Source organism: Leishmania braziliensis, chromosome 22 (genome assembly GCF_000002845.2).
Source record: "Leishmania braziliensis MHOM/BR/75/M2904 complete genome, chromosome 22".
NCBI lineage: Eukaryota > Euglenozoa > Kinetoplastea > Trypanosomatida > Trypanosomatidae > Leishmania > Leishmania braziliensis.
This window is the reverse complement of record NC_009314.2, coordinates 541192-556633: the sequence shown is the minus strand read 5'-3', so window position 1 is coordinate 556633 and position 15442 is coordinate 541192. Positions and strand designations below refer to the sequence as shown.

General features: G+C 51.5%; 6 protein-coding genes across 6 annotated transcripts; all 6 read left to right on the top strand.

Annotated features, from left to right (window-relative positions):
- Positions 1-1417: 1417 nt before the first annotated feature.
- Positions 1418-2164, top strand: LBRM_22_1360 (conserved hypothetical protein; the record flags this gene model as incomplete). The annotated part of the gene is made up of 1 exon (XM_001565004.1): positions 1418-2164. One exon carries the CDS (start codon positions 1418-1420, stop codon positions 2162-2164), a length of 747 nt encoding a protein of 248 aa, XP_001565054.1.
- A 355-nt stretch (positions 2165-2519) lies between these two features.
- Positions 2520-3857, top strand: LBRM_22_1350 (conserved hypothetical protein; the record flags this gene model as incomplete). Its single annotated transcript, XM_001565003.1, has 1 exon — positions 2520-3857. One exon carries the CDS (start codon positions 2520-2522, stop codon positions 3855-3857), a length of 1338 nt encoding a protein of 445 aa, XP_001565053.1.
- A 443-nt stretch (positions 3858-4300) lies between these two features.
- On the top strand, positions 4301-4939 carry LBRM_22_1340 (i/6 autoantigen-like protein; the record flags this gene model as incomplete). The annotated part of the gene is made up of 1 exon (XM_001565002.1): positions 4301-4939. The coding sequence occupies one exon, from the start codon at positions 4301-4303 to the stop codon at positions 4937-4939; it is 639 nt and encodes a 212-aa protein (XP_001565052.1).
- Positions 4940-6703: 1764 nt separating this feature from the next.
- CYP6 (putative cyclophilin 6) lies at positions 6704-7393 on the top strand (the record flags this gene model as incomplete). The annotated part of the gene is made up of 1 exon (XM_001565001.1): positions 6704-7393. One exon carries the CDS (start codon positions 6704-6706, stop codon positions 7391-7393), a length of 690 nt encoding a protein of 229 aa, XP_001565051.1.
- Positions 7394-8127: 734 nt separating this feature from the next.
- On the top strand, positions 8128-9642 carry LBRM_22_1320 (conserved hypothetical protein; the record flags this gene model as incomplete). Its single annotated transcript, XM_001565000.1, has 1 exon — positions 8128-9642. One exon carries the CDS (start codon positions 8128-8130, stop codon positions 9640-9642), a length of 1515 nt encoding a protein of 504 aa, XP_001565050.1.
- Positions 9643-13868: 4226 nt separating this feature from the next.
- LBRM_22_1310 (fk506-binding protein 1-like protein) lies at positions 13869-14438 on the top strand (the record flags this gene model as incomplete). Its single annotated transcript, XM_001564999.1, has 1 exon — positions 13869-14438. One exon carries the CDS (start codon positions 13869-13871, stop codon positions 14436-14438), a length of 570 nt encoding a protein of 189 aa, XP_001565049.1.
- Positions 14439-15442: the final 1004 nt, after the last annotated feature.

Below are 15442 nucleotides of genomic sequence, written 5' to 3'. Positions count from 1 at the left end.
GGCGGAGGGCCTTGCAAGGCCCAGGGATCTTCCGAAGCTCGTCCCTCCTATTTCGGTGGCTGCGCCGGGGGATACGCGACTCTTCTTCGCGCGGCCGATTTCCAGTCTCCTTAGGTGGGGGTCCTTTGTGCCGAACCTCTTCAGTTGAGAGCGAAATCTGTTCCTGCCTACTATTATTGGTGTGGACCAGATGGGAAATTCACCTCCGGTTTGCGTGCGCACACGCGTAGGGATTCCTGTCCACGAGGTGGCCAGCATGGCCGCGGTGGAAGCGACTTCTGAAGGTCTTTATGTCCCACAAAGAGTCAATCCTGTCTTGGCCGTTGGCCCTCGCTCCTTCCTTAAAGGGGCACTGCTTGGTAAATGGTGGTCGTGGCTAGGGGATGCCCGCGTCGCTTCCGCTTGTGGTGGTCGATCTTCTGTTGTCCTCGCTTGGCCTGTTGGCGGGGGGCCTGGCTCGTTTGGGGAGGCGGGGTTGCTGGGAGTTCGTTGCGGCGAACACCCCCACTTCAGTCGACTTTTCTGCGCTGTGGGAGGCTGGGCCAATCGTTTTCGTTGGCGCGGTTCGTCGCAGGAACAGGCTGCGGCTTTTCAAGTTTCGCCGTCGGCGGGAAATGGGGCGCCAAGAAATCCTCGCAGGACCCCCGGGTTTCCAGAAACATGCCCACACCGTGGAATCGCCCAAAGCAACTTTCAGGGGTTACAAAATCACGAGGCACCTGCGCATGGTGGCGGGCCCCCGCTAGTGGGAAGGGCTTGCGCGTTCGTTCTGCGGCCGTGCGTCCCCCTGGTTGGTAGGCGGGGGGTCCGTGTGAAACGGCGTCGCCCCGGCTCCGGTGCGTGCGGAGACAGCCCCGTACCCTGTAAGGCGTTCTCCTCCACCTAGTCCGGCCGCAGGTTCGGACGCCGGTGCTTCCCCCAGAGGGGGGGGGGGGACGCAGGGCGCAGCCAGAAAACGGCAAGCGGGGCGGCGGAAGCCGGGCGGTCCAAAAGCAACGCCGCCCGCCGCACCTTTAAGACTTTCAGAGGGTGTGGCGCTAAAGGTGCTTCAAGGAAAATTTAAGTGAAAATTGAGCAAACGGCATTCTGTTTTCCAGAACATTGTCATTTTTGAGTCTCTTGCCGCAGGGGTTCGTGTGATTACCCTAGATTCACCATGCGCAAGTGCAGGGACTGTGGGTTGATGCCTGGCAATTGCCACGGAAAGTAGGCATCGAGGCAATTCATGTAAATGCTCCGCGCCAAAGCTTTTGAGACTTCTATTTTTCTGCTGTGTTAAAGGCAAAGAAAAGAAGTTGAAACATACAGACACAGTGTTCTCCTTCGCGCCGCTCCTAAATCTGATATGTATCACACATATAGTCACACATATGAGAAGCAACGAGGATTCTGTACAATGCTGCGCCGCTACACAGTGATGTCGGGATTCCGGGTTTCCTTTGGGGAGACCCTTCGGAACGCTGCCGCTGGTAAAACAGACCTGCCGGCGCGGAGTGAACCCAGGCGACATAGAAAGCTGTATCAGCTAACGATGCGCGAGGAGCGTGAGGAGGGAATTCGCGATTTTCTTCCACCTCGGCCACTTCTTCCTCTTGGGTGGAAGCTGCAACACGAATCTGGCTCAAACCGTTTCGATTTATTCAAAAATGTTGAAATTCGCCAATGCGGATCTGAGGAGTTACATATCATAACTTTGATGGAAACGAAAGAATACGAAGGAACGTATCGCATGGACAACGGCGAGCGCGAAGAGCAAGAGTACCTTAACTTTGGCTTGTTCATGCGCAAGAAAAGGTATCCCACAGGAGGACTTGAATTCAGCCTCACTTCCATTGACTTGGAGCTCGTGATGGATGGGCTCACAATACACCCCTCCGAAGAGGCATTTGAGAATGCAAAGTCGTGCTACGGCAGAAATTACACTGCTGCCGCAAAAAAAGATGCGTGCATCCCCAGTGGTGATGCACGCCGCCGGCGCGCGTCCAAATATGCAGGGCCAATGCTTAGCGAACTCGATGACGACCTTTCCGACGAAATTCTTGACTACCTGGATGAGCGAGGAGTAAACAATGCCTTTGCTGAGTTTGTCATGGATCAAGCCTTCTACTTTGAGCAGGAAGAGTATATCAACTGGCTGCGACTCCTCCGAAAGTTCTCTGATTAGAGAAGCACTTCTCTTTTATGCATAACCAAAGAGCACTACCTTTTTATCGGTGTGAGCTTTTGACCTTTCAGAGGAGGTTGTAAGCTGAGAACTGCTTCCTATGGATGACCATGCGCCGAGATGCAAGAAGCGCGTGGTGAGTGAGCAGTTTTATGTCTTTTCCAACCGCTTCGCCTCCTGAAGTGGGATGAAAGGGGCGGCTCATTCTTGACTAAGTGGTTGGCACAACCAACGTGCGTACTGCTCGATGACAGAGCCCACCACTCTTTTTCCAAACTTTTCTGATTCACCACGATTTCTTTTCTAATTTGCTCCACCTCTATATTTTCCAGGCAAAATCACTAGTCACAGAGGAATGCTACGCCGCCGAAATGTCACGCTCAGCTACCAGCGTGGTGGCTGGGCCCCTGGATCAAAGCACCAGAAGCACATGTCGCTGAATCCCACCATGTACCTTTACCGCTTTGCAGGTCCCCATGGACCAGGGCCTTACGTTATGAAGTATTGGTGGACGCTTGGGTGCCTTCCCACCGGGCTTGAGCGACCGTTTCGTCTCTCTGAATTCTTAGCCGAATATCAGCAACAGCACGTCCCCATCGAGGTTGAAGAGTGGCTGAAATGCTTCGTTCGGAATCCGTACGAGGAGCTCGCGGATGCAACCTCGGAACTTCTCAAATACCTTGAAGAGGTACCGCGCAGAGAAAACACAAGGGGATATCGGAGCATTGAAAGCGGAGTCTCCAGTTTCGCAGCGCCGTTAGCTAAATTTGAAAGGCAGCTGAACGTTCGCGTTCCTTCTCTCGCGCTGCGGGCAGCGCTCGGGTCAGCTTCCTTGCGTGAACGTCTTAAGGACGACTTGTTCGAGTACAGGGAGTCGCTGAGCCTGTGCGGCAGTACTCCGCACCGGCGATTGGCACGCGTTGCTTTTGATGAACTCCTTACGCTTCCCAGGTCCAGTGGCGTCTCTGAAAAGATCGATAATTTAGAAGGGCAGATTTCGGAGACAATCAGCGAAGCTGTAGGCTCATACGTTTCACCCAAGTCTAGCACTTCTGACGATGAAAAAAAACTGATTCGATTACTGACCACGTTTTCAGAAGGCTGTGTTTTGAAAGAGGACTACGACAGTGCTCTTTCTCTTCTTTCTAGCTTGTTGAGCTTTTCTCACGATGACGACATCGACGCAATCGTGCATTCTAATGCATCAACGGCCGCCATCCTTGGTGGTCATTACAAAGAAGCGGAGTTTCATGGAAGGCAAGCTGCTCTTTTGGAACCACAACCGGTGTCGAGTAGAAAAAGTGGTGGCCGTGGATATGTCTTGTGGGCAACCGCAGCTGCTTATCAGGAGGAATTCGATCGCGCCGGCAGAATAGTTGAAAAAGGCCTCGAATTGTTTGCTGACAATGCTGATTTGAGAGCAGTGCGAGAAAAGCTTGCGAGCGCCAAACTTGCTGCTTCATCAGCTTCACCTTTGAGCACCAGGATTGTCCGTTCGAAGGGACAACAGGCCCGAGGGCTGTTGCATGGAAGCGGGCGGTCTTTCGACAATGAGTTTGACTGGGCCATTTTCAAGAACAAGCTGTATCCCAGTAAGATGAATCCTTCGTCAAACGAAATGGGTTCTGTTTTCAGGCGCGTTGGTGATTTTGGTGGCCACATTTCAACCTCCCGCTCAGCGGAACCTCTTTAGCTCTTCTGCGTAATTAAAGCACACTCTTAGCTCGAAATGTGTCGTAGCAAGCCAAAAAGAAAAAAAGCCTATGTAGCTATCTCGTTTTAATTCATTTCAAGGACTCAAGCACGCTTTTATCTTTTATTGACCGCTCTGCTAGTTCTTAGGTAAGGGTGACGACGTCGCTGTTGCGTCGTGGCCTCAGCTTTTGTAGCTGCTATCATATTTTTTTGTCTCCGAAGAATATCGATAGTAAGGCACTGTTCCCTCATTTCACAGGATGATGGGTGTTCACAACTTGCAGTCTACTCTTTCTGTAACCCATCTTCTTTCACTCTCGCCGGCTATCACACAACGATCAGAGTTTTTATCAGAACAGACGAAAAAAGACGAATCTCATTTCTGCACCTCATTTTTTTTTTTTACCATTACGCTCTTGCCCATTTTCATTGCCAGGAACGATGCTGATCTCTCCAGAGGATGCTTTCAAGAAGCGCCAGGTCACCCGAGAGGATGGGGTAGAGGTGTTACCTCGTCACATGATCACGGTGGCCGCTCTTGAGGCTGGCTACTGCCTGACGTCGCCTACGATTGACGAGGCTGTTGCCAAGACCACATATCCTGGGCAGATGACTGCCCACGAGTTTTCCGACTTCTGCGACCGTAACACATCATCCTTCATATCGGCTCAGGAGATGGCAAAGTATGTCGTTGTGGCGGCCCCGTCTGGTGTTCTCACGCGCGGTTCCCTGGAGGAGATGATGAACAAGCTAAAGTCGAAGGAAGATGGCCTCCTCGACGAGGAGGTGGAGGCTCTCTTTACCACCCTAGACACTCATAACAAAGGGGCTATCACCACCGCGGCCTTAATGCGGGCTCTTTACGGCAAGGAGGGTGGGTGCTGCCTTGCGGAGCGCCGCAGGCTGGACGCAGAGGAGTCCAAGCGTCGCCAGGAGGAGGCCGCCAATGCGGAGAAAGCGGAGAAAGTGATTTCGCAGAGGCCGAGGTCGGAGCCGAAGCCGCAGAAGGAGGTGGTTAAGTCAAATAAAGAGTCCAGTACACGGAGGAGGAAAGAGAAGAAGGTTTTTGCGTGCTGCTAAAGGCGCTTCCTTATCCACCTGTACACGCTCGCAGTGAACGCTGACATGACGAGCTCGAAGCGCCACCACCGTGGTGACGAGTTCACTCGAAGAACAAGTGCTGTTGTGCTGTCTTGTATGTTGTTTGTGGAGGTTTCTGCGATCAGTGCGCGTTCAAGGCAGGCGAAACGCCTTACGACACGGAGGAAAGTTGACGAGATTGCTGACGAATCTCAGCGTTCGAAGGCACACAATTAATTGGCAGAGTGACTCCCAAAAGCAATTACCACCATCAGCACACACACACACTAGAGGGAGTGTTATCGCACGGATTTCAGATGTTGTGGTGGGGAATTGTGTTATTTTTTCCACCTTCCGTTTAGGGCCGAGTGGTGAATTAGGATTTGGATTGCAGCGCTTGTGCGATAATTCAAAGAAATGAGTGGGAGGCTGACATGCGCACACATATACAAAAAACCGATCCGCAGCTGGTATCTACTGATTGATTGATTGATGTACTCTTCTTTTTTTCTTGCTCGCTTTTTCATCGTATCTTGGCTCTTTTGTCTGTTCATTTTCTCCAAGGATGGGCACGTACGTTACAGCCCTTTCTTTGAAGGAAAGGCATACTAACGGAAGCAGTACAACCGAGAAACAGGGCGATGCAGCGAGTTAGTATCTTTCTTTTCCATCTTCCTGTACGATCTTTGTCTTTTTCTTTCTTCACGGCTCCTGATGATGCCGATCACCTCAGTACGTGCTATCAGGGCCTAGTTCCCACTCCGTGGGGAAACCAAATGCCTGCAGCCTGCCCCCGGGTACGGTTGCGGACTCCTGGTGCCGGCGGACAGGTGTAGACTGGCGCTTTGCCGAAGAGCCGTGCCGTCATGATGACTTTTGTACCACTTCACTGCGGATGGTGTCGACGATTCAGCGAATATACGCATCAGCCTACTGCTTTCCTGCCTTTGCTGCGTTGCGGTGATGTTGAGCGTAATCCTGGAGCCTAGGCTGCGCTGTGTGCAGTGGAATTGGAATGAACTGAACGATGCCAGACGGTGCTGGCCGACCGTGCTCCTTGACATAGCTGTGGTGCGATAGAGGTAGGTAAGCTGTTGTTGTCTGCGTATTTTTGCTGATGTGCTCGTGACAGAAGAACGGGTTGAGGAAAAGAATATATATTTTCACGCTGGTTCCTCAAGGTTAAATGAGTAGGTGAAATGGATAGAATTACGCTACCCCATCAACACCCGCGCGCTCTTGATGATAATTGAAGGCAATGGCACTAAAATCATACACAAAAAGAGGAACGTACACCTTTCTTCTGGCGCGCTGTCAACTGTGGGTGACAAATGCGCTCCTCTCGTCAACTGCCGTTCCTTTGACCATTCTACAGTTCTGGCTTGAGAGTGCGCTAATAAGGCTGGGGCTCCTATTCTATGCTCGCGCTAGTAAAGGGAATCAGAGTTTGACGGAGATCAACCTCACCCACTGCAGTGGCAGCCATAGTTCCTCTCTCTGCGAGCGATGCGCTTACATCGGCAAATTTCGGGTTGGTCCTCTACTCCCCTGGTGCTATGATGGCCTGCTTCTTTTTATCTCTCTTTTGTTGGTCCTCGCCTTCACGCTTCCTTTCTTCATTAATGGAACGAGTGAGGCCTTCACAAAGTGCGGCGACGCGTCACATTTCACGCCAGATCCGTTTCATCAGGCAAGGCCTGGCCTCTTGCTCTCCGTGCTGTGTGCACCGACAAAGGAAAAAAGGCAAAGGAATAGACTTGAGACATGTGGCGTCTCTCGCGTGCAGCGCTTCAGTCGAATCGCGCGGCGCTCTACATGCCGTACACCCCCGTAGCGGCTAACCCAGTGGTGTACTTTGACATCACTGCCGAAGGGGACGCGCTCGGCCGCGTGTCGGTGGAGCTGTTTAGGGATGTTGTTCCAAAAACAAGCGAGAACTTCCGCTCGCTGTGCACCGGCGAGCGTGGATATGGTCAGTGCCTGCTGTACTACAAGGGAATTCCGTTTCATCGCATTATTCCAGGGTTTGTCATGCAAGGCGGTGACATTCTCACCAAGGACGGCCGCAGCAATGTTAGCGTCTTCGGATATCCATTTTCGGATGAGTCTTTTGAGGGAAAGGCTGGGAAGCACTTGCCCGGGACTGTCGGCATGGCACACAGTGGGCCGAACCAAAACGGGTCCCAGTTTTTCTTCAACCTGGGACGCAATGAGCAGCTTGATCGAAAGTTTGTCGTCGTGGGACAGGTGTTGGGAGGCTGGGAGATTATCAACCAAGTAGTGAAGTTGTGTGGCTCGCGCTGTGGGACTCCCGTGAGTCGTGCCTGGATCTCTGACTGTGGGCAGAGTGGCGGCTACATGGCAGAGGAGACGCAGGAGGCCCTACGGGGCGAGCGCGCGCAGCATGCGATGCCCGGCAAGGAAGTTCTCGACTTAATTCAACCGCGGTACTGACCCCAAGGATGGTGGGAAAAGCTGCGAGCCAGAGCTCTCATTGTGTATCGTGTATGTCTCGCTGTTGATCTACTGGTACACGAGAGTACTGACGCTGTCCACAACGAGAGGCGTAAGACGAAAATCACCGTTTAATCACTCTCTCAGATTACAGCAAAATAGCGTAAATGACAGTGTCTGTCACGTTTGAAAGCAGGGCAGTTTGCATGCGCTCCGCATTGAGACCCATAATCCCGCATCTGGTCCCCTACAGGAATTCAGTTGCAACCTGGGCGTGTGCAGCTTCATCACGCTCAATACCCTCTGCATCACTTTTTTCTCCTGCATCCTTTCTTTCCTCTTCCTTTCTCGTGCGCAATCACATACCTGCACACTTGCCTGCTTCTTTCTTGCAGGTCTTTTCGCTCCTTCCTCCCCCATCACTTTACTCTCCTTTTCCTTCACTACCCTTCACTCTCTTACGCTCATCATTTGGCCACCGTCTGAAGCAAACAAGTCCGCTTCCCTGCAAAAACAAAAAAATTGTTCCACCACACCTTTCCTCTTTTCTCTTCACCTCACCCCTTTTTCAAAGGGGTACCTTTCCCTCATTTCTCTTGTGCATCTGACGGCTTCTGGATCCCCTTCTGCTGCAGCGCAGCAGCAATAAAGGAAAAATAGCCTGGAGCTACCAACCTACCGATTTTCATTTTTCGCCTCTTCGTCCTTTTCACACTCACGTCCACCGAGCCAAAATGCTGCAAAAGAGAATGAAGGCGAACGCGACAGTTATGGAGGACCCGCCTGGCAAGGGAGTCCGTGGGGGTTCGTCGTACAGAAACGCCGAGGGATCGCCGACGATGGGTGCCCGCGGTTGCGTGCCACCGCAGCGCTCCAGCAAGCGCATGCTGAACCAGGAGATTAGTCTTCTGATGCTGATTCTCGCTGCTCAGACGATTACCGGCATGGTCAACATTCAGGATAGCGTGCTGAGTACCGAGCTGGTGGCCGATTCGCACAGCTTCCGCGGGCGCCCGTCGCTGAAGAACGAGAACTACTCTTCTTCGTACTACTCGTCTGCGTCGTCTGACAAGCATGTGCCGTTTATGGACATCTCCGATGGCATTTCCTCCTCCATCGTGGACTTTGATGCCAGTGAGAACTTCGACAACGACGGTGACGAGGAGGAGGTCATCGCTACCTGCTTCGCTTCGCAGCTCACGACTCCGTGCCGTGCCAACACGTACTTCACTCACAACGAGGACATCTGGGAGAACATCTTCAGTTTCTTGCCGTGGGAAGCTGCGATGCAGGTTCGCGGTGTGAGCCGTTTCCATTTCCGCCAATCGCTTCCGCGGGTCACGGTTGCTCGCATGCCGCAGAGCAAGGTGCCGGCCATCTTCATCCCCTGCCTAGAGGATCTCGACAGCAACGAGATGGAGATCGAGGCAGAGCTGGCCCCGCAGCACCAAACACCGTGGCCGTGTCCGCACTGCTGCCTTTTCAACGCACAGGGAACCGTGTGCGGCAACAATCGCTGCCAGCAGCCTCGCCCACAGAACGGTCAGCGCCTCTTCCTCGGCCAGCTGCGCCGCACTGGGACGGTGCCCATGGTGCGTTGGTTGGTGAATACGGTCTTCAACGCTTCGACTGGTGCGCTGGTTTCAGTGGAGAACCGCCGCAACACTCACACACAGCGTGGTAAGGGCTGCGCGTGGCCCACAATCAACGACGAGGCCACTGTGAAGCGGATGCTCGATGCGCACCATCGCCTCTTCTTTGACTCTGTGAACGGCGTGGAGGGTGTGTGGCTGGTGCCGAAGGACCGCGAGAAGGCGCTCCAGTCGGAGGTGTCGATGCGGTACAACGGGGGGGCGCATCAAAAGCACATGCCACGTGGGACGATTGTTGTGGAGATCCCATCAGCCCCATTTTTTGCTGCTGCACCCGCTACTGCGCCCTTGATCAACGCCAAGGGCAAAGGTGTGGATCCCAGGGAGGAAGTTCACAGGGACATGGCGCGCAGTGTTACCGGTCTGCTGTGCTCTGCCGCCACCCAGTTGAGTCACTCAGGCTCGAGCTACCACAAGACAAGCACCACGCTTCCTCCCTACCAGTCCGACCAGGAGATGCACCCCGCAACAGTGGCTACCGCTGCGGAGTACTACGGGTACAACGGTGCAGCCAAAACCATGCCGTACAGCATTCCTGGCGTGGACTTTGTGCGCGCTGGTGTGTACCGCCTGAACCCCTACACAGTTCTCATATAGCTGCGAGGGTGCGCTGTGCGTGCTTTGCATGCGCACACGTGCGTGTCTGTCTTTGCCGATGCACTGAGAGGCTGTGCGTAGCATCACACTCCTGCACACCTTTCCTATTCTCCTTTTCTTTTTGAACTACTCTTATTATTATTTTATTTGCTATGCTTCCTTTTCCTCCTTTTCTCTCTATGTGTGTCTTATTTCACCAAGCGCACTAGACGGGATGGTGGTATGGGCTTCAATCTGAAGGGTTTATTTACCCTAGGAAGAGGTCAGCTTTATTTCTGTGACACACACATATATATATATATATATATATGTAAATGTGGAAGCTGTGCGCATCTACGGAAAAATATCAAGTGCACGAGAGAAAAAAGGACTGTGCCGGAGGGTAGCCCACAGTGGCATATTGAAGCTACAAACGAACGGAATCCGGCAGGGCTTGTGCACACGAATGCGGCAACAAACACAGTTCCCCATTTTCCACCGCCTCCCCCTTTTCTACACCCACAGCATCAGTAGCGGCATCTATCTCCCACTAAAGGGGATCTTTTTTTTTTGTTCTCTTTTTAAATGGATTGGACATCTCACCTCCCGTGTTGTTTCTTCCTTTTTTTTTATTGGTCATCGTGCTCCCTTTGCCTTCTTTTGCTCTTGTTCGATGTGCGTGTGTGTGTGTGTCTGTTTCTGTGAACGTGTATGTGTCTTTTTTTTTTTTTTCGCTCTCTCTTCCTCCTTTTCATTCGTTTTTTTTTTTTTTGTTATTTCGTTCCCTCTTTTCTGCATTGCAGATCTTCCACGTACGAACATCAGCACATACTCCCTACTCCCCATACACAGTCACACATGCACAATTTGGGATTTCAAAGGATCATATACATTTCATCACACTTTCTCATTTTCCCTCCCTTGGATAGCGCTACCTTTTTCGTTCAATACCTTTTTTTTTCTAGACTTCTTGTTTTGCTGATTTTATTTTGCCCTTTCGCCTTTTAGTTTTACTTCTCGCCTCAGGTTGGTATTTCATCGAAGAATGTATTTTTACCTTTTTTTTTGTGTTCTCTGTCCGTGACTATCAGGGTCATCAAAGTGTACTGGCAGTAGAATTCGAACATACACAAGCATGTGTATACGAGCACACATCTACAAACACAACAGGCACGCAACGACACCTTTATGCCGTTGTCCATGCAGCGATCCACGCTCATTTGAGTTGCACGACATGCTTCTTCGCTGAAACGTGCTTCTCTCTCTCTCTGAGTTGGGGTAGTATGTGTGATTGTGCATGTGCCATATTTCGCTTGGTCCTCCGCTCTCGTTGTTACGGTCTCTTTCTCTTGTTTCCGCCTGTGGTTATTTTCTTACTTCGCTCGATCAATTTTTTTTTTTTTTTTGCATCCCTTAAAAGAAAAAAGAAGAGGAGGGGTAAGCAATGTTACCAATCAAAGGGAGCATGTAAATTTGCGAAAGGAAAAAAAAAACAGTGAAGACAAAGGTGAAACATGGCATGATGTATGGAATGAGAAGCAGCAGCAGCAGCAGGTCTGTCCCAACTTCGCTTTTTGTGCATGTGTGCGTGCGTACATGTATGTCTGTGCGCACGTCTGTGAACTCTACTCTGATAGAAAATCAGGGGAAGGAAATGAAACGACGATACAAGGTGACAGGTGATTAGCGATCATCACCAGCAATTGGAAGATAGGAAAAAAAAGTCGAGTCTGTGTGTGTATGTATGTGTGTGTGTGTGTGTGTGTGTGTGTGTGTGTCTATGCTTGCGCTAACGAGAAGTACATCACTATGTGCCTGTCAGACATCTCGCGTGCTCCCTCTCTCCGCCTCCCTCTCTTCTGACTTTTTCTTTTGCTCCACTCACCTTCTTCCTCCTTCCCTAGTCTCCCTTTTGTCATTTTGAAGCAGCAAACAAGAAAGAGAACACACACACACACAGGCTAAATAAGCAAGGGATGTAGCAAGTCTCTCTGTTCCTGTTGTTGCTGCTGCTGCTGTGTATTCATTTGTGCGCGAGTGAAGGAGTGGCAAGTGTATGCGTGCGTGTGCTACATATCCTTTTTTTATGTGTCCTGTGTTGTCTTCTTTGATTTTCTTCGCGTTCTCTTTGTTCCCTTGGCTTTCGCACATTTGACTCTCCTTCGAAGAGAGAGGGCATGTGCACGTCACCATTTCCCCAAGGAGCACACCGTTCCACACCTATCTGACACACACAGCCACACACATACCCCCCCCCCCCCAAAAAAAAAAAAAGGAATCACATTTGAATGCAGACATCTACTCGAGCTCAGCGTGCTGGTACATGTGGTGAGAGCGAAAAGGTGGAAGCGTTTTCCCTTCTCTATCTTCTGGACTGTCTCTCTTCCTGTCTCCATGTGCCTCTCTATCTTTCCCCCTAATGCCTCTTGTGTGGTGCGGTTTATGCTCCTCTTCTTTTTGCTCGCTCGTCTTCCCTCGATTCTTCTTTTCCATTGAGGTGATTTTGGTCTTTCCCTCTCTGTCGACTTGTTCATTTTTTATCATTATCCTCTACTACTTGTGTTTCTCCAGGGCCCAATTCTTGTTCCTTTTCGTGCCCTTTTCATTTCCTTTCGTAAGCAAGCGAAGAAGTGTGATGAGATTGTTGATTTGTATTTGGCGTTTTGGCTGTCTTGCTTCCATGCTGATTGCTCTTTCATCTTCGCTCTTCACTTTTCACTCGTTCGACTGAAAAGCTACGGTGCCCTCTCTCTCTTTATTTCGTTTCTTTGCACCTGCGACGAAAAAGAGACGAACATAGAAGAAGACTCCCTCTCCCTGTGACTCCTCACTTATTTCTTTCTCTGATTTTAGCAGCAGTAGCTCGACGTACTTGAAATTACATACGACAATGAAAGGAGGAAAAAGAACACACACACATCTAACAAGAAAACACGAAACTAGCGGTGTGCTCGAGGCTCCTCTCTGTGTCTTGGGTGTGTGCTCGAAGAGGCTTAGCCTTCTCATACTCCCCAAGGCGCTTTGCAGGCTGAAGGTGAAAAAAGGTTTTCCACTCTTCAAGGGGCGTCAGCATAAAGGCGAGAAGAAGCCAACAGATCATCGAACGGATTCCCGACTCGGAAAAACCGATGGGCTAATCTGTCGTGCAAAAAGGATAAAATGAGCGAAAAGCGTTGGCAGTATTTGCGTACGTATGTGTCTGCTCTTTCTCCTTCTCCTTCGTTCTTGTTCTCTCCTTCATTAGTACAGTCACCGGACTCGTTGTGTTGGTGAACCGCTGTGAACTGACGCTGCACCGAAGCGACGTGCGGACATGATCATGCGCTGGGATCAGCTTACTACGAATTATGTCGCCAATTCAAAAGGTATGCGGATCTACCAGCTAGCCCTTCTCCCTCCCTTATGACCCTTCGGAGCCACAAACTGTGAATTCTTCGTACGCAGGCACATGCTTATCCATCAACCCCTTCCGCTTGACACACCCACACCTGTCAAAGGCGTGCGGATTCAGGAGACGGCGGAATTCCCCTGACCCCACAGACTCATAACAACGTCCCACCTGTCGAAGCGCATGCGGGGCAGGGCCTCCAGAAACGCCCCCCCCCCCCTGACATGCGCAGAAGTGGAAGGTGAAGGCAGTGAGTCCTTCAGATTTCCATGTAGAGAGTCCCCAAGCCTTATTGTGGTACGCAGCGGCTTGATGTGATTGAGGGCGAAGTATGGCATACAGGCCGGTCACAGTAACTCAGAGGGCCCTGACCTGCAGCTCGCCAGCTTCCTCCTTGACCTCCTTCAGCATGCCCCTGGACTTCCCCCTCCTACCCGCACGACAGACACTGCCGACCCCGCCCTCGAACTGGACTCTGGCCGCTGCTCGCGTGGATGGAGGCGAGGAGTTTACTTAGGTCTGTCTGGCGCCGATCATGCAGTGCGCATCGAAAGGAGGGACGAGAAGAGTCCATCAGCTGTCTGGTCGAATTCGACATCAGGGCGCTTCGTCCTAAACAGCCAGGCGTTAGCCGCGGTGCGTCAGCGGTATAGGTGGGCTGTGGTTGCATGCGTATCTTTGCCGTCTTGGTCGAGGTGAAAGGACTAGCTGAAAAAGAAACATTTTCTCTCACTCCTTGGTGTTTGAAACAGGCGCAGATGATAACCGAGTAGCTTGATCCGAACTTCTTATCGTGCCCGGCAAATCATGTTTGCGCGCGCGTGTGCGATATCAACAGGACACAACCCTCCTCCCCCCGATGCAGGCGATAGTCCCCTTCGTTATTTCTTGTATCTTCTTCTTTTTGCTTCTTAACCTGTTCAACTTCTTTTCCTTTGATCTGATCACGCCTATCGCACAACACAGCGAGAAAACAGGGAAACGAAAAGGCAATCGCGTCCAGTTCGTCTTTCACCTCTCGAGGCAGTGCATCATCAAGAACAACAAGGATCGTCTACGCATCACATCGCCTACACACACTTACGGAGATACGATGCCCAGCGACGCAGTGGTGATGGATAAGATTATTGAGGGCGATGGCAAGACGATTCCTCGCCCTGGAAGTGTTGTGACTCTAGACTATATTGGCTATCTGGAGGACGGAAGTAAGTTTGACTCGACGCTGGAGCGCGGGAAGCCTTTCGTGTTTCGCGTCGGGTGCGGTGAGGTAATCAAGGGCTGGGATGCGGGTATTGTCCAGATGTCCAAGGGAGAGCGTAGCAAGCTGACGATGCCAGCGTCTCTTGCCTACGGCGGCACAGGATTTCCGGGGCTGATCCCCCCCAACGCGACAATTGTGTTCGAGGTAACGCTGCTCGACGTAGCGTAGACGAGTTTCTCCTCGCTCGCTGCGATGCTGCCACTTTCAAGTTGTGGATGACACTTGCGCAGAAACACATGCCAATGATAGAGCCCGTCTCTGTGTTTGTGTGATTCCTCTCTCTCTCTCTCTCTCTCCCTGTCTGTGCGTATGTCATGGGATTCAGCTGTCGTTGTTTTTTTTTCCCTTTCCCCCTTTTCAACCCTCTTCTTGCCTGCGTGGCGCAGTGGAGGAGGAACTCTGGAGCTTGATGTAAACCAAGGGCACAATGATGAAAGCTCCCAAAGAAGATACGATAACAGTACACGGCCAACTTCATGGTGAGAAACGGTGTGTGTGTGTGTGTGTGTGTGTGTGTGTGTGTGTGTGTGTGTGTGCTATGCTTTGCATGTGCGAGGAGACTTTTTTTTCCTTTGGCTCAGTCTCCTTGTTCTGGCACCGGAAGAGGTGCACATGCGTACTGCTTACGCCTGCTGCGCCGATTCGGCTACCGCTGCGAAGCACAGGCCTTTTTTTTTCTCACTTGAGCGCCTTTTTGCTCTTATCGACACTTCGGATCTCCGTCGCTGCGTCACCTCTCTCTCTTGTCCTTGGTAGTCTTCTTTCACCCATTTCTCATTCTTCTCCTCTTTCGCGTTATACGCTCGCATTGTGACCCACCTCACCGTACGCCTCTCAAGTGTGCTCCACACACGCAATATCTCTCTCGTCTCCACACTCCCCATCTAACGCCCTACACACACACACACACACACAAGCGCGCACGGATACATACTCATACTGCCGTACGCCGAAGGTTTCCCTATCGCCCCCCCCTCTTCGCCCTTTTCCCCAGCCACGCTGATAACTCTTTTCGTTCTTCTGTGATTGCCGAACTTTTCACTCACGTTTTTGTTGTTTTGTTCTTCTCTTTGGTTTCGCTGCTTTATTTCCCGCCTCTCCGCGCGAATTCTGCACAAAGAGGAAAGGCGGCGGCACGTCTGTGCTTCTCTTCTCACATCTCTCTCGCCTTT